The following is a 23,810-nucleotide window of genomic DNA, read 5'->3' as shown; positions in this document are numbered from 1 at the left end:
CACCTATCACTATACGGTGTGCCACCGTCCAATTGGCACTGGCGTCACGTACATCAATGGGACCTTGCCCCAGGCACATAAAACACCTGCAACACCCAGGGCACCTCAACCATCATCAGGCCTTGTCCCGAAATACAGAGTGTGCCCCAGAGGACTCTTGTGCCAACCTCTCATTCACTGCTGTATGCCTACCCAGGGTTTACTTACAAAACTGTGAGTAACCCTCGCTTGCCATTAACCGTGACCTCACAATCGCAATACCCTGCAGGTCTGGCGTACCGCACTTCCTCATTCAATCCTATTTTTATTTTCATTTTACCATTATATTGCGGGGCAACCCAAAGTTGAATGAACCTCTCCTCTGTCTGGGTGCCGGGGCCTAAAAATATCTGACAGTGGCCTGTTCCAGTGGTGAGTGACATGAAGCCTGATTCTCTGCTATGACATGAAGACTGATTCTCTGCTGACATGAAGCCTGAATCTCTGTTATGGGACCTCTCTCCTCTGCCTGGGTGCCTGGGCCTAAAAATATCTGACAGTGGCCTGTTCCAGTGGTGGGTGACGTGAAGCCTGATTCTCTGCTATGACATGAAGACTGATTCTCTGCTGACATGAAGCCTGAATCTCTGTTATGGGACCTCTCTTCTCTGTCTGGGTGCCGGGGCCTAAAAATATCTGACAGTGGCCTGTTCCAGTGGTGGGTGACATGAAGCCTGATTCTCTGCTATGACATGAAGACTGATTCTCTGCTGACATGAAGCCTGAATCTCTGTTATGGGACCTCTCTCCTCTGCCTGGGTGCCTGGGCCTAAAAATATCTGACAGTGGCCTGTTCCAGTGGTGGGTGACGTGAAGCCTGATTCTCTGCTATGACATGAAGACTGATTCTCTGCTGACATGAAGCCTGAATCTCTGTTATGGGACCTCTCTCCTCTGTCTGGGTGCCGGGGCCTAAAAATATCTGACAGTGGCCTGTTCCACTGGCGGGTGACATGAAGCCTGATTCTCTGCTATGACATGAAGACTGATTCTCTGTTATGGGACCTCTCTCCTCTGTCTGGGTGCCAGGGCCTAAAAATATCTGACAGTGGCCTGTTCCAGTGGTGGGTGACATGAAGCCTGATTCTATGCTATGACATGAAGACTGATTCTCTGCTGACATGAAGTTAGATTCTCTGCTATGGGACCTCTCTCCTCTGCCTGGGTGCCTGGGCCTAAATATGTGACAATGGACTGTTCCAGTGGTGGGTGACGTGAAGCCTGATTCTCTGCTATGACATGAAGACTGATTCTCTGCTGACATGAAGCCTGAATCTCTGTTATGGGACCTCTCTCCTCTGTCTGGGTGCCGGGGCCTAAATATATGACAATGGACTGTTCCAGTTTTGGGTGACGTGAAGCCTGATTCTCTGCTATGACATGAAGACTGATTCTCTGCTGACATGAAGCCAGATTCTCTGCTATGGGACCTCTCTCCAATTGATATTGGTTAATTTTTATTTATTTTATTTTTATTCATTTCCCTATCCACATTTGTTTGCAGGGGATTTAACTACATTTTGCTGCCTTTTGCAGCCCTCTAGCCCATTCCTGGGCTGTTTTACAGCCTTTTTAGTGCCAAAAAGTTCGGGTCCCCATTGACTTCAATGGGGTTCGGGACGAAGTTCGGGTCGGGTTCGGATCCCGAACCCGAACATTTCCGGGAAGTTCGGCCGAACTTCTCGAACCCGAACATCCAGGTGTTCGCTCAACTCTACAGAAGAGGAGCCACCCCTACTAATGCTTTCTATACGCCCTGGAGACCTGAAGAGTCTTTCGACTGGATGGTTACTCGAGGGCAATTTATCAAAACTAGTGTAAAGGAAAACTGGTTCAGTTGCCCATGGCGACCAATCAGATTCCACCTTTCATTTTCCAAAGGAGCTCTGAAAAATAATAGGTGAAATCTGATTGGTTGCTATGGGCAACTAAGCCAGTTTTCCTGTACACCAGTTTTGATAAATCTCCCCCTATGTATTTTTCTGCAGGTTAGGGTGCATTCTCACGAATGTAAGTGTTTTGCGGTCTGCAAATTGCAGATCCGTAAAACACGGATACTGGCTGTGTGCGTTCCGCATTTTGCCGGACCGCACATGGCTGGCGCTATATAGAGAAAGCCTAGTCTTGTCCGCAACCGCTCCACATTTTTTGCGGGGCGGCGGAACGGAACAACAGATGCGGACAGCACACTATGTGCTGTCCGCATCTTTTGCGGCCCCATTGAAATGAATGGGTCCGCACCAGTTCCGCAAAATTGCAGAACGGATTCAGATCCATTTATACGGTCGTGTGAATGCACCCTAAATCTGCATGGAAAGCAAAGGGTTGAGTCAGGAATGTTATACGGCATTTCTGCAACATATAGGATGTGCTGCGTTTTTGATCATCGGCAGCATTACAGACTTTCACTGCGAATATTGCAACTAAAATTCTATACCAAATATGCAGTGTGTGACCTAAGCTGGTCTAAGGGCATTAAATAATTGTTGTCGGATCACTGTAAATTTGGGCAGAATCTAATAAAAATCTGGGAGGTTATTTATCAAATTGGTGTAAAGTAGAACTGGCTTAGTTGCCCATGGCAATCAATCATATTCCATCTTTCATTTTCCAAAGGAGGTGTGCAAAATGAAAGATGTCATCTGACTGGTTGCTATGGGCAACTAAGCCAGTTCTACTTTACAATAATTTGATAAATTACCCCCCTGGTGTGTATGAAAATAGTGCCATATCTCACCATGGCGGTACATGTGCTGACCTGCACATGGCAGGGTAGTTCATGTAGGTTTTCATGTGGTTTTTCCTAAATCAGCACCACAGGTCAATTTCTACACCGCGTAGATGGGATTTTGAAAATTGCATCTCCTTGCTGGTACTGCATTATACTGTGGATTTTCCACACAAAAATCCATGTGTAATACACGGAGTGTGTATATATCTTTACCTCCCAACCATCCTGGATCCAGCGGGATCTGCTAAAAAGGGGCATAACTATTGTTGAAAGGGCAACATAATTATTATTAAGGGGGCACAATGTGAGAACAACTACAATGAGATGGCACAATATGGGCATAACTCCTGTGTGAAGACACCATGTGGGCATTACTACTGTAAAAGGGGCACAATATAAGAATAACTACTGTGAAGGGGTACATTGTAGTCATAACTACTGTGAAGGAGGCACAGCTGTGAAAGGGGCACAATGTAGGCACAACTACTGTGGGAAGGCACAATATGGGCATAACTTCTGTGTTAGGGGCATAACTACTGTGTGGGCACAAAGGGGAAATAATTATCATGTGGGGGCACTAAGGGTACTACTAGACAGGATTGTGCGTGTATTGATGCACTGGGCATAGTATTGAGCCCCTGCTATCACCCTATTTGTGATTTTTAAGAGTTGGGAAATATGTATGCCCATATAGTGGAGTTGGGTGAAATGGCTGTTGGTCAAACAAAGGACTGGCCCACAGTCTGCAACTTATATCATTATTGGTAGCAATTCTGCTCATTTTACTTTAAATGAATTAAGTAGGACATGAATAAAACAAATGTCTTTGGTATCATTTACTTGCCATAAGTCATCCAGCCGCTAGAGGGCGCTCCTTAGTCACCGATGATTCAGCACAGGGTCCTTCTTGCCTGGTGGAGGAAGGCTTCAGTCGTTGGTGGGATACATGACGGTGCAGCCTGTGTGTACGATGGTGAGTGGTAGAGGAGTGGGCTGCCGCCTGTGCTGGGGCAGTGACCGGCGCTTCTCAGTGCTCTGTATGGTGGGAGGCTATTCTTCCCTGTTATCAGCCAGTGCAGGCCAGGAGAGGGTTTCTGTATTGTGTAGTATAACCGGATAATGTAGAAGAAGCTGCGGATTGCATGAAGTGCTGTCCAGGTTTTATGCAGTTAAGATATTGTATCCCAAACGCTTTAATTCCCTGCTCTTTGCAGATTTTGTTAAATAATACATTGTGGGTGACAACGCCTTGGGGTGCTGTAATGACCTCAATACAGATTCTCACCCAGCTTTCCTGGAAACTGATGTAATTAGGACTGCGTTTACACATTGCACTCGCAGCGTGTTTTTTTAAGTGTGATTTTGGGAAACCATTGCTTTTGCTGCAGTATCGTAGAAAAATGAATGCAGTATATCTGCAATGTGTGAAAACTAGAATCTAGGGTGGGATGACTGGACTGATATTAAGGCCTCTTGCACGTGTTCGCCCCGTAGCTGTGAATTTGCGGGCCGCAATGGACGATCACCCACGTGGGGCAGCCACAACTGATTGCGCACCCATTCACTTTAATGGGTCCGTGATCCGGCTGTTCCGCAAAAAGATAGGACATGTTCTATCTTTTTTGCGGAACTGAAGTACGGGACGAAACCCCACGGAAGCACTCCGTAGTGGTTCCGTGCTTCCGTTCTGCACCATTCCGCATCTCTGGATTTGTGGACTCATTGAAGTGAATGGGTCTGCATCCGTGATGCGGAATGCACACGATGTGCAAAAATAGGGTGTTCCGGTTGGTAAATGTTAAGGGGGTCCCGTACCCCTGCAACTCCCCTGAAAAGTACAGCGCTTAGCTAACTTGCCTTTTACAAGCATTATTATAAAGTGCACAACAGGTACATATATATCCCCCCCCCCCCTTAAACCACGTTGGTTCGCATACAAGTGTTTCTCATAATTAATCACTAAATCACTCCTCCCTCAAATAAATAATACTGCCAACCTCACCAATATTATATATATACATACACAGCACTTAAAGAGAACCTGTCACCTGGATTTAGTGCATAGAGCTGGGGACATGGGCTGCTACATGGCCACTAGCTCATCTGCAATACCCAGTCCCCATAGCTCTGTGCGCTTTTATTGTGTTAAAAAACAGTTTTGATCCATATGCAAATGAACCTGATATGAGTCTTGTGTCCGGAGATGAGTCCAGCAGAAAGGAGCCCAGCACTGCCCCGCGTCCTCCGAATCTCCTCCTTGCTGGCTGACGTCACAGAGCTGGAGTGCTGAAATCTCGCGATTCGCGAGCTAGCGCATGCGTAGTTCGTTCCCTGTGCTGATGCCAGTACAGAGAATAAACATTATGCCGACACTGCGCATGTGCTAGCTCGCGCATCGCGAGATTTCGGCGCTCCAGCTCTGTGACGTCAGCCAGCAAGGAGGAGAATCGGAGGACGCGGGGCGGTGCTGGGCTCCTTTCTGCTGGACTCATCTCCGGACACAAGACTCATATCAGGTTCATTTGCATATGGATCAAAACTGTTTTTTAACACAATAAAAGCGCAGAGAGCTATGGGGACTGGGTATTGCAGATGAGCTAGTGGCCATCTAGAAGCCCATGTCCCCAGCTCTATGCACTAAATCCAGGTGACAGGTTCCCTTTAATAGAAAATGCCTAATCTTGTCCGCAATTTTTTCGGGAATGGAATAGGGTTTAGGTCTGGAGACATGCTTGGCCACTCCAGTATCCTTACCCTCAGTTTCTTTAGCAAGGCAGTGGTCGTCTTGGAGGTGTATTCGGGGTCGTTGGAATACTGCCATGCGGCCCGGTTTCCGAAGGGAGGGGGATCATGCTCTGCTTCAGTATGTCACAGTACATGTTGGCATTTATGGTTCCCTCACTGAACTGTAGCTCCTCACAGCTGGCAGCACTCATGCAGCCCCAAACTATGACACTCTTACCACCATGCTTAACTGTAGGCAAGACACACATGTCTTTGTACTCCTCACCTGATTGCCGCCACACATGCCAGACACCATCTGAACCAAATACATTTATCTCGGTCTCATCAGAGCACTGGACATGGTTCCAGTAATCCATGTCCTTAGTCTGCTCGTCTTCAGCGAACTGTTTGTGGGCTTTCTTGTGCATCATCTTTAGAAGAGTCTTTCTTGTGCGTCATCAGCCATGCAGACCAATCTGATGCAGTGTGCGGCGTATGGTCTGAGTACTGACAGGCTGGCAGGGACCCCTTTAACCACTGCAGCAATGCAGGCAGCACTCATACGTCTATTTTGAAAAGTCATGCTCTGAATATGACGCTAAGCACGTGCACTCAACTTCTTGGGTCGACCATGGCGAGGCCTGTTCTGAGTGGAACCTGTCTTTAAACCGCTGTATGGTCTTGGCCACAGGTTCAGGGTGTTGGCAATCATCTTATAGCCTCGGCCATCTTTATGTAGAGCAACAATTCTCTCTTTTTTCAGATCCTCAGAGAGTTCTTTGCCATGAGGTGCAATGTTGAACTTCCAGTGACCAGTGTGAGAGCGATAACACCAAATGTAACAAACCTGCTCTTCGTTCACACCCAAGACCTTTTAACACTAATGAGTCAAATGACACCGGGGAGGGAAAATGGCTAATTGGGCACAATCTGGCCATTTTCACTTAGGCTCCATTCACACGTCCGCAAATGGGTCCGCATCCGTTCCGCAATTTTGCGGAACGGGTGCGGACCCATTCATTTTCTATGGGGACGGAATGGATGCGGACAGCACACAGTGTGCTGTGCGCATTTGCGGAGCGCGGCCCCGATCTTCGAGTCCGCAGCTCCGCAAAAGATAGAACATGTCCTATTCTTGTCCGCAGCTTGTGGACAAGAATTGGCATTTCTATAGGGGTGCCGGGCGGGTGTGTTGCAGATAGAGATATATATATATATATATATATATACACACACACATAATTTTAACATAGAGCAGGGATCAACAACCTCTGGCACTCCAGCTGTTCTGAAACTACAACTCCCAGAATCATTCTTTTACTTGGAGTTACAAAAACAGCCGGGCAAGTTCCATGCTGGGAGTTGTAGTTTCACAGCAGCTGGAGTGCCGAAGGTTGCTGATCCCTGACATAGAGGATCCATGCTGGAAGATGCACATACCAGAGCGCTGCATCCGATGGCTTGTAACCACATTCTGATCGTCAAAAACTATAAATTATTACAAATATATATCGGTGAATTTGGCGGCATTATTGTTTAGTTGTGGGAGGAATGATTTAGTGATTAATTGTCCTTGTTTTATACTCCAGATGTTCATCTGGTGGTCATGGGTACAGTGGGCACAAATTCCAGTGCTCAAAAATGTTGGCTCTTGGAAGACAGGGAGGAAAAAACGGAAAATGCCTGCGACAACAAGGAATTAAAACCCAAATCTGCAAGCTGGGTTTTCACTGCAGATTTTTTTTTTTAAGGGATGTGGATAAGATTTAATTCTCATCCACTTTGCAGCTACTGTAAAACATTGCAGATTCTCCACACACAATTCCACTACAGAGAATCCACAGTGTTTATGCCACGAGTGGCCATACTCTAATGGAAGTATTTCCATCTAGGGCAGGGGTCAGCAACCTTCGGCACTCCAGCTGTTGTGAAACTACAATTCTGAGAAGAGCAGAGCAAGTATGCATGCTGGGAGTTGTAGTCTCACGAGAGCTGGAGTGCCGAAAGGTTGCCTACCCCTGATCTAGAGGAATATCAATAGGATATGCCATAAATGCCTGTGTGGTAAAGGGCTCACCTCTGGGACTCTCACCTACAGTATATTGGCAGAATGAGAGTCCTATCACTGCAACAACAATCACCACATTAACCCCTTCCTGACATCCGCAGGACATGTAGGTATGTTGGGTCTTTAAAGATAGCGCCCGCTATGGAGCGAAGTGGATGCCGTATCAACTGGGTGACTGATTTTTAACAGCAGACAACCGTGGCTAATGTCTGTGATCAGCGGTAATGCAGATCACGGACATTTAATCTTTAATCAAATGTGACCACGGCATCTGAGAGGCCTAAAACCCGGAAGCTTCGCTTTCCAGGCAGGAACGCCTTCCCTGTGCGGAGATGGGGGAAGGCGTTCCATGTAAGTATTGAGCAAGAGCCTGTCCTAGGCTTCTAGGCTCATTCCTTGTATATTACAATTCAGGCCAGCAGGTGACAGCACTGAATTGTAATATAGAAAGTTATGTATAGAATAATGGAGTAGTAATCCACTACTCTATACAAATTGCAATTTGATGATTTCATGTTGGGGACCTAAAAATTTTTAAAAATGTTTTTTTTTTTTTAAATATAAAAATTAAAATCACCCCCTTTTATCAAAATATACAATTAAAAAATTGACATCAGGGGCATTTCCACACGTGAAAACGCCCGTACTATTAAAATATAAAAAAAGGTATCCCATACGGTGAATGGCGTAATAGAAAAAAATATAAAAATGGCCAATTCTCTGTTTATTCATTACTTTGGATCTGCACAAACGCATCCGTTCAGATAATACAACCGCATGCATCCGTTCAGAATGGATCCATTTGTATTATATGTAACATATCCAAAATGGATCCGTCTTGAACACCATTGAAATGGGAGACTGATCCGTTTTCTATTGTGTCAGTGCTCAGGTTCGTCAGACGGACACCAAAACGCTGCAGGCAGTATTTTGGTGTCCACCTCCAAAGCGGAATGGAGACTGAACGGAGGCAAACTGATGCATTCTGAGCGGATCCTTTTCCATTCTCAATGCAATAGAGCAAAACTGATCAGCTTTTGACCGCTTGTGAGAGCCCTGAATGGATCTCACAAACGGAAACCAAAACGCCAGTGTGAAAGCCTTAGGCCCCTTGCAGACGAGCGTGTCCGGATAAGGTCCGGATGCTTTGCGTCAAACCCGCGTGAGTAGGTACGCAATTGCAGTCAGTTTTGACTGCGATTGCGTTCCGTTCAGTTTTTATCACGCGGGTGTAATGTGTTTTGCACGCGCGTGATAAAAAACTGAATGTGGTACCCAGACCCGAACTTCTTCACAGAAGTTCAGGTTTGGGTTCAAGGTTGTGTATATTGTATTATTTCCCCTTATAACATGGTTATAAGGGAAAATAATAGCATTCTGAATACAGAATGCATAGTACAATAGGGCTGGAGGGGTTAAAAAAAATAAATAAAATTTAACTCGCCTTAATCCACTTGTTCGCGCAGCCGGCATCTCTTCTGTCTTGTTCTTTGAGGAATAGGACCTTTGATGACGTCACTGCGCTCATCACATGGTCCATCACACGATCTTTTACCATGGTGATGGACCATATGATGAGCGCAGTGACGTTATCAAAGGTCCTTTTCCTGTGCCCAGCAAAGAAGAAGACAGAAGAGAAGCCGGGCTGCGCGATCAAGTGGATTAAGGTGAGTTATATTATTTTTTTTAACCCCTCCAGCCCTATTGTACTATGAATTCTGTATTCAGAATGCTATTATTTTCCCTTATAACCATGTTAGAAGGGAAAATAATAATGATCGGGTCTCCATCCCGATCGTCTCCTAGCAACCGTGCGTGAAAATCGTACCGCATCCGCACTTGCTTGCGGATGCTTGCGATTTTCACGCAACCCCATTCACTTCTATGGGGCCTGCGTTGCGTGAAAAACGCTGAATATAGAGCATGCTGCGATTTTCACGCAACGCACAAGTGATGCGTGAAAATCACCGCTCATCTGAACAGCCCCATTGAAATGAATGGGTCGGGATTCAGTGCGGGTGCAATACGTTCACCTACCGCATTGCACCCGCGCGGAAATCTCGCCCGTGTGAACGCAGCCTTAGTACCAGGCTCCCATGGTTATTCAGTGTGCTGTATAGTTCCTGGCACGTCTACCAGGATCAATGTTGTAGGTGGCAGGGATTGAACAGACTACACAGGCCGCGCTGATACAAGATAATTTCTTGTAGATACATACTGTATACATATAAGACGCCAGCAGATGGGGATGTAGCTTTATCTAGAAACTGCTCTCTTCTCAAATCAGTATGAAGGTTTGGCCATCGATGGACTCATCTAGTGGATCCAGCGATGAACACAGCACAGACGTTGATGATTCAGAGTAGAATATATAACTTTTCTATAAAAACACTTTCATTCCCACGGAAAGTAATGGGTTAGGAGCCAGCACAACATGGAGAAAACCTGTTCATGGGAAAATGTGCAAGTGGCTGTTTTGAGCTCTTTTCTCATCCTATGTTTGCATTTTTACTAGTGCTTGAAGTTACCTAAAATGATGGATGATGTTTTTGATTGACTATAGCTAGCCGGCAGTCACTGCTGAGAGGGACATGGGAAGGCAGGGAAGCGCTCTGCTCATGAATACACTCCTTCAGGCTGGGTTCAGACCTGAGCGTTCGGGATGGAGCGCTCTGTATGCGCGTTTACAGACGCGGCTCCGGAACAAGCGAACGCCCATTGTCGCGCGTTCCCGCTGAAGTCTATGTACGGGAACGCGCGACAAGACGCCCCAAAGAAGCTCCTGTACTTCTTGGGGCGTCGGGCGTTTTACAGCGCGATCGCACGCGCTGTAAAACGCTCAGGTGAGAACCATGCCCATAGGGAAACATTGGTTCTTGCCTGTTGAGCGTTTTACAGCGCGTAGGAACGCGCTGTAAAACGCTCAGGTCTGAACCCAGCCTCAGGGTAAAATTTGATCACTCTTTTTAGCCAATGAGGACATTTATGAAGATTTGGGTTTCATACACCGGTATTAATAAGAAGTGTGGTGGAGTAAGAAGCTCCAAATTTATTAAATAGGTTGTCTGGGATTTTGATATTGAGAATTCTAATAGAATTAAATATAAACAATAATATTGATCAGTATTTGATCGTTGAGGGTCTGACTGCTGCCACACCCAACGATCATCTGTTTGAAGAGGTCGTAGCACACTGGTGACTGCTGCGGCCTCTTCGCAAGCCTGAGCACAACTGCTGTACTTGGTAGGCTGTGAAGAGGCCTGAGTCCCATGACCTGAAGAAAGGCCATCAATATCTAAATCTTGGACAACCTCTTTAAGAGGTGCTGGACTCTTAATATATTTAGTGCCTCTTCTGGCTGCTCATGTGCCAGAAAATCTACGACCACTGGTTCTGCCGTATATGATAGTAAATCTGCTGACTAATGTAATATAAATCTAATGTACTGACATGCTGAACCCTGCAGTGTGCGCCAGCAACATGTGTCTGAGGCTCACTGTCCTCGTCCTCTCCTATCTCCGGACTATTAGGCTAGGTCTACACGGCGACATTAGTCGCTACTACACTGCAACATTTGTTGCACCAATGTCGCGGAACAATTTTTATAATGGCAGTCTATGGTGTCGCACTGCAACATGCGACATGCTGCGACTGCGACGCGACAGTCGCAAAAAAATTCATCTTGAATGGATTTTCTGCGACTGTTGCGTCGCAGTGCAACTCCATAGACTGCCATTATAAAAATTGTCGCGTGACATTGGTGCAACTAAATGTCGCGCGACAAATGTCGTTGTGTAGACCTAGCCTAATTGATAGGCCTCTTTCCAGTTGTGCATAGGAAAGAAACCAGTCAGTCCTCATCCGGGGGTGGGGCACCCAGTCTCATCAGACTCATTTCCCTCTCAGCGCTGGCGCACGCTGCAGAGTTTGGCGTGTCAGCACTCTGAAAGTACTGAGTGCCAGCTCAGAAGTGACAGACAGCTGAAGCAGGTTAGTCGCTACACTATGCTGCCCTCTGTGACGTTCCCTTTAAGCGTAGCGTACACACTCTCATGATTGACTGACTGAGCATGCGTGTTTAGTTGGTTCCAGATTGCTGTCAAGTGGTGTTTTAGTCTTCTCCTCACTATTCTTTTCTTTGTTCTTTTTTTAGACCGACAGTGACTTTCGACTCCTTATACAGAGATTTTACCAGTTACAAGGTGAACGTGTGGAGACTTACCGTCTCTTTGATGAGTGAGTACCTTACATTTCTTTAGCATAGCACAAAAATGTGTTGGCATGAAAATAATGTTCGCTTCTTTATATTAATGACCTATCCTCAAGATAGGTCATCAATATCGCATCAGCATGGGGCCGGCTGCCAGCACTCTCACCAACACAGCACTCATACGAGCCATCCCACTGGAGTGAATAGGGACGCAGAGTTGTAATTACCCCAGCTCGCCGCTGCAATGTCAATGGCGAGCAGGTAAATAGTCAAGAGAAGGCATGATTCAAATGATCACATATAAATGTTTTTGGTAGTATAAAAACATAAAAGTATTAAAGATTAAATGCACTCCCTTTCCCATAAATAAATTCACAGTATAAAAATAGTTATCCTGGACTGTAAAAAAATAAATCTAAATTATTGACTCGCTGTTTTTTGGTCACCTTGCCCCACCCAAAAAATTGAATATAAAGGGAGAAATGTATCAAGATATTCTCTGGGTGTCAGAATATAGTGATGCAACTTGTTTTTCAAAGACTTTCTTATTAAACATAGTAAAAAAAAAATAGAAATTACAGTATATAAATTTGGTATTGTAGTAATTGTACCGAACCACAGAATAAGGGTAATATAATAACTGAATAAGTCATTTTTCTCAACCCACAGCTGCTACTTTCATGTATGACTCAAAAGACAATGGAGATTTTCAATATTTAGCCTGGCCATCACTGTAAATCTTAGTGGGCACATTCGTCCATCTACCGAAATTCCCTGCTTTCATTGTAATCATTGTCCAAATTTATGTTTACTGAATGTTATGTATTGCTTTTTGTTACTATTTTAACTATCTAAAATATATAATATAATATTTGTTGACCTATCACATGGTACCAGATACCAGGCCTATGCAAATGAAATCAGTCTTGATAAAGCTGGCGCGCAACTAAGGCTACTTTCATACTAGCGTTCGGGGTTCTGCTTGTGAGTTCCGTTTGAAGGCTCTCACAAGCGGCCCCGAACGGATCCGTACTGCCCCAATGCATTCTGAGTGGATGCGGATCAGCAGGCGGACACCCGAACGCAGCTTGCAGCGTTCAGGTGTCCGCCTGGCCGTGCGGAGCCAAACGGATCCGTCCAGACTTACAATGTAAGTCCATGGGGACGGATCCGTTTGAAGTTGACACAATATGGCTCAATTTCAAACAGATCCGTCCCCCATTGACTTTCAATGCAAAGTCTGGACGGATCCGTCTGACTAACTTTCACACTAAGAATTTTTTCTGAAAGATAATGCAGACGGATCCGTTCTGAACGGATACCATCGTTTGCATTATAGGAGCGGATCCGTCTGTGCAGACACCAGACGGATCCGCTCCGAACGCAAGTGTGAAAGTAGCCTAACTCTCAACACCCCAATACAAATGCTTGCTTGACTTGATTTTGTTACCAAGTAAAGTGTCCTGATACTCAATACCAAATCGATACTTAGCAAAAAAAAATTAAGTCTGTCCAATGTTTAACCTACAACTTTTATTGAATTATTTTTCGGACAATAAGATACATTTTTTCCCCCCAAAAGTGGAGGCCAAATGTCCCTGTGTCTTATAGTGCGAATATAGCACATGGCTGGCACATCACATGTGTATATTGCAGGCTGTGCTAAGTGGAATACGTATAGTGGCCTGCAATGTACACATGCGATGCGATGAAAAGTTGAAGGCAGTTGCGCTTCTGAAGGGAGACAGTGAATCGGTGCAGACTTTCCTTACATAATGTGCCTGCTCATGCTGTATGTGCCTCCCCACATGAGTGCCCTGATGGGAGTGCTCAAGTAGCAGCTTAAGGTACCCTATGCATGTGTAAGCCTAATAAAGTGTCCCCAATAACAGTACATCAGCAGCAGATTCCCCCCCCCCCCCCCCCGCAAAAGGGTGTCAGCAGCAGATCCCTCCCCCATAACAGTGGGTCAGCATCAGACCCCCCCCCCCCCCATAACAGTGTGTCAGCATCAGAACCCCCCCATAACAGTGTGTCAGCATCAGATTCCTCCCACCCATAACAGATGACACCCCATAGTCTGCTCCACCTCTACATTAGAGCCAGAAGTTAAAGGGAACCTGTCACATCCCAAGCCGACAGCGGTGTATTTCTGATGATGCCTTTCTTCCTGAAAGCAGATGCAGCAAAAATACTGAAAACGTTGTTTTATCCCCGGCCCACTTCTCCACACATGCTTGAAGTCAAGGGGGCAGCGGCCTCCTTGCTTCAAGTCACGGTAACCACGCCCCCTTCCCTGCCCCTTCACTGTGACTGACAGCGCTTATGCATCAGAGTTTGGCTGCCTTTGCCGAACAGCCGGCTGTCAGTCACAGAGAAGGGGCTGGCAGGGGGTGTGAGAATAGGTCATCAATATTAAAATCCTGGAAATCCCCTGTAAACTCCTGGCCCTGGATTTGCTTTATAATATGCACTGCCATTTTACCCCACTTTTAGGGGAAAAAGGTGTGTCTTATAAAGTGAACCACACGGTATATACAAAACTCAAATTAAACAGTTGCGTCACTTTTCTATAAATAATTGGGTTACATTTGGTTAAGGTCGTCTGTTCATTTGTGTCATGTGAACACGGAGCGTTAGTGAGGCACTTGCCATTACTCGCGCTCCGTGGTCACCCACCGACCTACACCGCGCTGCACTGGATCCTGACACATTGTCAGGACATAGTGCGGGCTTACATGCACTATGACCTGATGCTGTGTGACGTCACCTGATGCTGTGTGACGTCAAGAGGACATTGCAGCGCGCGAAGAAGAGACTGGAATTGCAGAAGAGTGTCGGTGGCCCCCTGTGCAGGAAGGGTAAGTATTGGCCCTGGGGATCACCTGCGCTGGGGACTGATGTCTCGGAGCGCAAGATGGTGGCACTGGGGGATCTGAGGGCACGGAGGACTGATGGCATGGGGGGAGCTGATTGCACAGTGGACTAATGGCACCCGGGGGAGCTGATTGCACAGTGGACTAATGGCACCCGTGGGAGCTGATTGCACAGTGGACTAATGGCACCCGGGGGAGCTGATTGCACAGTGGACTAATGGCACTGGGGGAGCTGATGGCCCAGAGGTCTGATGGCATGGGGGGGTAGCACTGGGGGAGCTGATGGCTCAGAAGACTGATGGCACCCGGGGGAGCTGATTGCACAGTGGACTAATGGCACCCGGGGGAGCTGATTGCACAGTGGACTAATGGCACCCGGGGGAGCTGATTGCACAGTGGACTAATGGCACCCGGGGGAGCTGATTGCACAGTGGACTAATGGCACCCGGGGGAGCTGATTGCACAGTGGACTAATGGCACCCGGGGGAGCTGATTGCACAGTGGACTAATGGCACCCGGGGGAGCTGATGGCCCAGAGGACTGATGGCATGGGGGGGGGGGGGGGTAGCACTGAGGGGAGCTGATGGCTCAGAAGACTGATGGCATGGGGGGAGCTGATTGCACAGTGGACTAATGGCACCCGGGGGAGCTGATTGCACAGTGGACTAATGGCACCCGGGGGAGCTGATTGCACAGTGGACTAATGGCACCCGGGGGAGCTGATTGCACAGTGGACTAATGGCACCCGGGGGAGCTGATTGCACAGTGGACTAATGGCACTGGGGGAGCTGATGGCCCAGAGGACTGATGGCATGGGGGGGGGGGGGGTAGCACTGGGGGAGCTGATGGCTCAGAAGACTGATGGCATGGGGGGAGCTGATTGCACAGTGGACTAATGGCACCCGGGGGAGCTGATTGCACAGTGGACTAATGGCACCCGGGGGAGCTGATTGCACAGTGGACTAATGGCACCCGGGGGAGCTGATTGCACAGTGGACTAATGGCACCCGGGGAGCTGATGGCCCAGAGGACTGATGGCATGGGAAGGGATGGGGGTAGCACTGGGGGAGCTGATGGCTCAGAAGACTGATGGCATGGGGGGAGCTGATTGCACAGTGGACTAATGGCACCCGGGGGAGCTGATTGCACAGTGGACTAATGGCACTGGGGGAGCTGATGGCCCAGAGGACTGATGGCATTGGGGGGGGGGGGGGGTAGCACTGGGGGAGCTGATGGCTCAGAAGACTGATGGCATGGGGGGAGCTGATTGCACAGTGGACTAATGGCACCCGGGGGAGCTGATTGCACAGTGGACTAATGGCACCCGGGGGAGCTGATTGCACAGTGGACTAATGGCACTGGGGGAGCTGATGGCCCAGAGGACTGATGGCATGGGAAGGGGGGGGGGTAGCACTGGGGGAGCTGATGGCTCAGAAGACTGATGGCATGGGGGGAGCTGATTGCACAGTGGACTAATGGCACCCGGGGGAGCTGATTGCACAGTGGACTAATGGCACTGGGGGAGCTGATGGCCCAGAGGACTGATGGCATGGGAAGGGGGGGGGGGGGGGTGGCACTGGGGGAGCTGATGGCTCAGAAGACTGATGGCATGGGGGGAGCTGATTGCACAGTGGACTAATGGCACCCGGGGGAGCTGATTGCACAGTGGACTAATGGCACTGGGGGAGCTGATGGCCCAGAGGACTGATGGCCCAGAGGACTGATGGCATGGGGAAGGGGGGGTAGCACTGGGGAGCTGATGGCTCAGAAGACTGATGGCATGGGGGGAGCTGATTGCACAGTGGACTAATGGCACCCGGGGGAGCTGATTGCACAGTGGACTAATGGCACTGGGGGGAGCTGATGGCAGTGAGAACTGATGGCACGGGGGGCTGATGAGTTTTTATAAGATGATCTTAAAAAGCAGTTTGGTGGGGGTGTTGCCCTTTAATATAATGGAAGAGCGAGAGTGCGTTTCCACAGTAGGAGGATGAGGGTTGGATGTGAAACATGCTGTTTTATGAAGTGTTTTATTCACAGATGTTTAGCTAACATTGTCAACATTATTCTCACCTCCAGCAGTTTCCTGCCTGGGCATTGTGCACGTATCGGGGCAGTGCTGGGGTTAGTGCCTCCATGCTTTACCTACCAGCGGACCATTAGCATCACCCCCCCCCCCCCCCCCCCCATATAAGTGAGTTAGGAGCAGTATATACAATTTGATTATAACTTGGATCCATTTGCATGTGGCCGTCTTTGAAATCAAATACGAGATGTTTCATTTTTCTCCACTCACCTCATCTGGACTTCATCAGGATCCCACATAATGCTTTACTTCTTGTTCCGCCTATTTAAGCTGCTTTTTTTCCACGTTGGTAAAGAATAACAGAGCAGAGGAGCGCCTGACTTTAATTTGGTTTGCTTACTGCAGCCTTGTTCTTTCTCGTGCATCCATAACACTAGATAATATTTGGTATTGGTTAGCCAGTTAAAGTGCCTCTCTGATTTATTGCCCGCTTTGGGGAAAATACATAAGTGCGCTAAACACTTGCAGATTTTCCGCCAGTGCAGTTAATTGCTTCATGTGCATAGCTAAAATTATATCGGATTCCCCTCAAGTTTGTGAATTACCAATTTAGCTACAAAGGCAGATTGCGCCACAGTATGTGTGTGTTTTGTGGCCGAGCGATTACCTAGATTCACCAAACATGATGCTAATTGAAATCTAGAGGAATGAGGCGTTCCAGGGTAGGTATGGACCACACAGGAAATATATTACACACATTTTTTTGTAACATGTTGAAACTTTTCAAGTACAGATCCGTATAATAAGAGTTCAGAGGATTGGGTAGGACCATGTGGCTATATATGGTGTATTTGAGTCAAGTGTGAGCACATAGGCGAAAGGGCCTGTACAGGAGTATCTATCTACAGCACCTTGTAGGGCTAGCTCAGACGAATATATTTCTACCTTTCACCTAGTGATCTATTGCTTCATTCTGGAGAAAAACTGCTTAAACTCAAGTCACTCCGTGCACCCTTACTCTTCGTGCTTCCTCCGGCACGCCCTTCCTCTTTTTCTTGATTGACAGGGCATAGTGATCCTGCTTGGCTCTGTTAATCAAGAGAGGGAGGGGCCGGAAGAGGAAGCAGGAGGAGCCAGGGTGCAGAGAGTTGCTTGGGCCTGCCCTTGGTACACCTAATATTTGCATATGGATTAAGGGTGCTTTTCAGTAGGAAAGGCGTCTTTATATTCAGCTGAGCTATCCCTACTGATTTATCAGTGAATTTCCTTCTGGCAGACACCCTTTCATTTATCTCCTTGAGACATAGGAGCAGATTTAATATTGAAGAAACTGTCAGACATGATTTGCACTTCATTTGTCATTATTTTCTAACCCTTTACACCAAAGGGGTGTGGTTTAGCTGAAAGGGGCATGGCTCCATGGAAAAGAGTGTGCCTTAAAGGGAACCTGCCACCTGGATTTTGTGAATAGAGCTGGGGACATGGGCTGCTAGATCGCCGCTAACACATCCGCAATATCCAGTCCCCATAGCTCTGTGTGCTTTTATTGTCTCAAAAAAACAGATTTGATACATATGCAAATGAACCTGAGATGAGTCCAGCGTGAAGGAGCCCAGCACCGCCCCCGCATCCTCCGAATCTCCCCCTTGCTCCCCGACGTCACAAAGCTAGAGCGCCGTAATGTCGCGATGCGAGAGCTAGCACATGCGCAGTTCGTTCCCTGAGGCTAATGCCAGCACAGGGAAGGAACACTATGCCGAAACTGCGCATGTGCTAGCTGCGCATCGCGAGATTACGGCGCTCTAGCATTGTGACACAGTTTTGGAGTAAAACTAAAGGTCTCTTTCTACAGGATGACAGAGCTTCAGATTGACAGGAAGGAAGCGTTCCTTCCCGATAATCTTCTGATCACTGGTGGAGGAGAGAGCTGCTATTACGTGCAGCGATCTCCTCCAGAGTATGGTGAGTAGCGACCACTAATGCCATCGTTCGTCCCCATACTGACTCGTCGTTTGTCGGCAGCAGATCATGATTACACAGCACAATCTGCTGTCGGCAAACGACGATTTTTTGGTGTACACACGAACTATTATATTACCAGATGAACAAGCATTTAGATAGTTCATCAGGTAAACGGCGATAATCGCTAACAAGCGTGCCTATGAATGCTCCTTAGCGATTTATCTTTTGGATTCTCAGCCCGTGTAAAGTAAAACACCATGTACATTGTGGGAAATTCTCCTGAAGTATATTGCACAGATATAGGCAAATGCCATTTTAAAAGTGATGCCCATTTATTGGAAGGCTTTCCAGTCCAGTGGAATAAAAGCCGCCCAGTGTATGCCATAAGGAGACCTATTGTAAGTGATGAATGCTTTCTGCAGTGTGCACCAAACCTAAAAATTGATGTGTTCATTTTTCATATGTTACATGAAGAAGTTTACACCTTGCAGTGAAATGTAGAAGGTGGAAACTCTGCCAGATATGTATGTATATATATATTACAACATAAGTATCTCAGCCGTATCTGCTACAATGTGCAAACCAGATTTTCCATCTTCTAGCTGTGAAACTGCAATATTATTTTTTCACACATCTACAGAGAATGCATCTGCAACTTTGCTCAGCCTCCCGTACACTCCTTTATGGGTACGCTCTAGATTCTGAAGGTTAACCTTTCAGGGTCAATCTGCAAGTCAGTTTTTCAAAGCCTGAAAATGTGGAGAGTTCCAATTTTAACACTTCTGCCCCAAATCATTGGCTTATTTATTTTATATATCTGGAATATTTATTTGAAAAAAATAATAATAGTAAAATAAAAGTATATAATAATAAAAAAGTTAAACGTTCCCACATGACAGGATATTGGAGGATTGCTTGACTTCAAGACATCTGCTGGCTCGGTGTCTTACAAGCTTTATCCGTATGAAATATCGAGGTATTTCTGCAATGTGTTAATCATATTTGTGTTACTTAGGATTAAACAACAAACACACTCATAAATTCAGTCTAGAAATTGCGCAGTTTATTGTCTGCATGATTTTGTTGTTAATAACTTTTGGGATTTACCCCAATGTAATAAGAAATATAAAGCTGAATGACTGGCAATGTCAGCTTTATGAAAAAAGCAATTCAGAATTACACTGTAGCAGTGTTGTAATGTTCTCCTTCATATTGCTCGCATACTTCTGGTCACTGTTGCAGTTCTGGCCTGTGAGAACCTTTTATTTGGTAATCTGCTCCCTCTAGGGAATCTGTCACCAGTTTTATGTATGTTGTTCTAACTAAGGACAGCATAAACGAGTGAGATCAAACAAGCAAAATGCTGGGTCAGTTTTCTATAATTGCCCCAGGTAAAATCTGGTCTTGAACAGCTCCAGTACGTGCCGATGACCCCATCTTTCTACAGGTACGGCATATTTTGAAATAATATAATTTGGTTTTGGTGGCACATATCCTTTTTCTACTTTCATTTCAGAGGGCATCAAGCATATCTGAAGTCTGGCCCCCACTATGACTTTATCCATTACCGGCAGTTGGTTCATGAGATTACACAGGCTTTTAATGGCATTAGCAAAGAACTTATCCAGATGAAGGATCAATTCAGGGAACTCCATGATCGATCTGATCTTTCCGAACACCTAGAGAAGCTCCAGGAGATGGAGAAAGAGAAATTAGAACTGGTATGATGTACAGTTCATAATCACTAGATTTAAGATTATTTCTATTTTAGTATTCTTTTTTATTTTGAGTTTTTTTTAGACTGGTTTATAATGCTTCTTTTCCTTTGCAGACTGCACGATTACAACTAGCTAAACAGAATGCCCAAGACCATCCTAGTGATGAAAGCCATCAAGAGGAGGTTCAGCTTCTGAAACACAAGTAACTAACATTTTTAATACGTGTTTTTATTTTCCCCTTTGATTGCTCTTTTCCTAGACCAGTGGTGGCGAACCTATGGCACGGGTGCCAGAGGCGGCACTCAGAGCCCTTTCTGTGGGCACCCACACCCTGGAAAAAGTCTATGGTGTACCAATATGCCCTAGACTTTTCCTGACATTCATCAGCGCCGGGCGCACTATGATCAGCACAGGCAGCACATTGAATATAGGCAGGCTATTATTGCTGAATAATAAAGTACATGGAATATATACTATATTGGACTGTAGTATTCAGGTTAAATTGCCGTCTTGGCACTTTGCTATAAATATGAGGGTTTTGGGTTACAGTTTGGGCACTTGGTCTGTAACAGGTTAGCCATCACTGTCCTAGACACTTCATACCAGAAGAAAATAAAAAAAGATCCTTTATGATCACTTGACATTACAGTTCCAAGCCCTGATTTTGATATTGGAAGTGGATACTGTTGTAGACTAGGGCTATACTGCAACTTTCTGTAGTGCTGCTGATTGATTTCAGCTATTAAACTACAGCTGCATCCCAAATAAATTAATTCAGTTGAATGCAAGCTTGTGGACTGCAGCTGTCATTCAATAGTTAAAATCAATCAGTCGCACTACAAAAAGTTGCAGTGTAGCCCAGGTCTAAGGGTCAAGGCATTTTTAGCACACAGTGTATAATGAAAACAATAATATTTTTATTTTAATTTCGCCCAATGTTTTTTCCCATTTTTTCATTACATAATGTTAAATTAAATGGAATCCTTAAAATATGCAACTTGTCCTGCAAAAAACAAGTCTTCATATGGTTATGTAAGTGAAAAAAATTAAAAAAGACAAAAATTGGCTTGGCCTCCAAGGGGTTAACATTTTTTCTTACCTTGTGCCCTCCTTTTCCTCCCAGTCTAATGGTCCTTTTACAAGGACCAATAGTCTGTTCAGTTATCTGGAATGAGCATTTGTAGAAATGCTTGTTCCTGATAATTGGCATTTGTAAAATGTGCTGGCAATTACCCGATGAATCTAATCTTTCTGCTGCCACCTGAAACCATTGTTTCTATGCGGCACATCGGCTTATGTAACAGTGATGTGCTGCGAAGAAACATTGAAACCGTATGCGGAGGACAAGTGATCAATACAGGGTTAGTGCGTTGCCACACAGAGATATTTTGTATGTAAATGCAGCTCTCATCTATCTGACCATCAGGCAATTATTGGGAATGTTTTGTTCGTTCCCGTTAATTGCCCGCTAAATTGGCCTGTTTAAAACCTCTTTCAAAAGGTTACAGGAGTTCTCTGGACTTTGGCGGCAGAATAGGTGACATGATGAAGAGGAAAGTGCTGAGCAGACTATCCCTCCACAAGTCGGCTCACAAGGATTTTCACTAAAACCTGGAGAACCCCTTTAAAATGCACAATTACTACATTGAGACAGATTTTACAGTTTGCAAAGCAGCCATTATTCACTTCAAAATCAGAGCTGTGATTTGGAAGAAAGGTGCCTTAAGCGGTAGCTTTAGGCTATTTTTTTAAACTCCTAAGGCATCGTACCCCCCCATCCACCCCCTAACAAAATCCTCTTTGTTGTTCCATTTTATATGACTGGATGGGAAATTGTTATCCCCTTCCTATCTTCCCTAGGTTATTCTTTCCTGTGGTTAGGGCTTTCTCTTTCAAATGTAATGACATGGGTTCAAGGAAATCAAAGAAAGGGAAAGAGTGGAATTCATGCTAAATAAATGTGGTTATATTGCCATAAAGTGCCCCCATTTATTTCCACTGTTTAGATCTCGATCACTTCGACAACACCTTGAAAGTGCCTCACTTCTAAACAAGGAGTGCAGCCCTTTTTTCTGGGTGTTTCATAAACACTACCTAAACTTCTATATTGTGAGTAATGTAAGCCAGATGTATATTATTTATAGTTCCCATCCCTTCCCGTAGGATAATTAAAACCGTGGAAGCAATCAGTGAAGTACTGCAGGATTTCAAGTATGATTGTGAAGAAATAAAATGACGTCTGCCCCTTTTGGAAGCCACAGAATGGAAATCGGAGCCTAGTCTGGACCACTTACTTGGATCTGCACTGTAGCCAGCTCTGTTTAATCTGCTGCCCTCTTGGGTGACTTTCTGGCTCTTTATCAGTAGGTGTTGCTTAACTGACATGGCAGGGACACGTCTTTTTGCACTGCAATCTCTCCAAGTGAATTTGAGCCGTAATGTATGTTTCTTTCCAATGGTTTTTATTGGTTATATGAAATGTGCCTTATGATCTGTTTCCAGTCGTACTGTTTTCTTAATTTGCTATTGCTTCACATTGCTGCAGCCTGTGTAAATGAAAAGATTACTATTCTTTTGTGATTGTACTTCCTTTTGTATATAAAGGTTAATGATAACTTGCAATCTTTTTTTTCTGTCTATTTCTGATTGCTTTAACTCTAGTGTGAAACTAGCCTTAGGAAACTTTCACAAGATCAGTAATCGGTCAATATTTCTCATCAGTATTTGTAAGCTAAAACAGAGGAGTAACAAATAGTTCTATTATACTTTTATCTGTAGGTTCCACTCCTGGTTTTAACTTAAAAATACTGATGCAAAATACGCGATACTCACATCCACTGATTCCCCACCGTGTACATTCCAACACTGCCCAGCTCCCTGTTGCTCTCTACTTCTGGCTCCTCTCTTTACACACAGGAACTGCCTCAAATTGCCCTTTCAAGTAATCACTGGCCAATTAATCAACCTGCTTTGGCCAATGTTTTTTTCTGGCTGAGGTTTCCATCAGGAAATCCTTCCAATGGAAACCTGGGATGCATGCCTGGATGCAAACACAGTTAAAAATGATAGTTACCAAGGGGTGCAGTGCAGGTAAAAATGGCCCCGACATCCATAGCAGTAACAATTATCTCAACAGAACAATGTTGAATACATTTCTGATTGGTAGAATGGATTTACTCCTCCCTATGATGGCAGCCTTGGTGAGGACTTCCGGTGGACAGGAAACCTGAATGATGAAAAGTAGAACACACCTCAGTTCAGGTTTCCTGTCCTGGATGGGTCAGCCTGGTTGGTCTCTATGGAGGGGGTGAAGATTTTGTCTCGCCTCAATTTAGGGCTGCAGGTCCACTGTGGTGATTGTTAGAAGGGGTTTCCCAAGTGGCATAAGGCATTGAGAGCAGCCTCAGAAGTTTGGTTGGGGCTCCCCTCTGTGGCCCTTGCTCTGCTTTTACCCTC

The 23,810-nt window shown here is 45.7% G+C and overlaps 1 protein-coding gene across 1 annotated transcript; it reads left to right on the top strand.

Moving 5' to 3' along the window:
• The first annotated feature begins 3,632 nt into the window (after positions 1-3,632).
• REX1BD (required for excision 1-B domain containing) lies at positions 3,633-22,972 on the top strand. The gene is made up of 5 exons (XM_040417631.1): positions 3,633-3,743; positions 11,716-11,798; positions 20,153-20,357; positions 20,468-20,556; positions 22,518-22,972. The coding sequence occupies exons 1-5, from the start codon at positions 3,717-3,719 to the stop codon at positions 22,588-22,590; spliced, it is 477 nt and encodes a 158-aa protein (XP_040273565.1). The 5' UTR covers positions 3,633-3,716; the 3' UTR covers positions 22,591-22,972.
• Positions 22,973-23,810: the final 838 nt, after the last annotated feature.

This window comes from Bufo bufo, chromosome 2 (genome assembly GCF_905171765.1).
Source record: "Bufo bufo chromosome 2, aBufBuf1.1, whole genome shotgun sequence".
Classification (NCBI taxonomy): Eukaryota; Metazoa; Chordata; class Amphibia; order Anura; family Bufonidae; genus Bufo; species Bufo bufo.
This window is presented reverse-complemented; position numbering and strand designations above follow the sequence as displayed.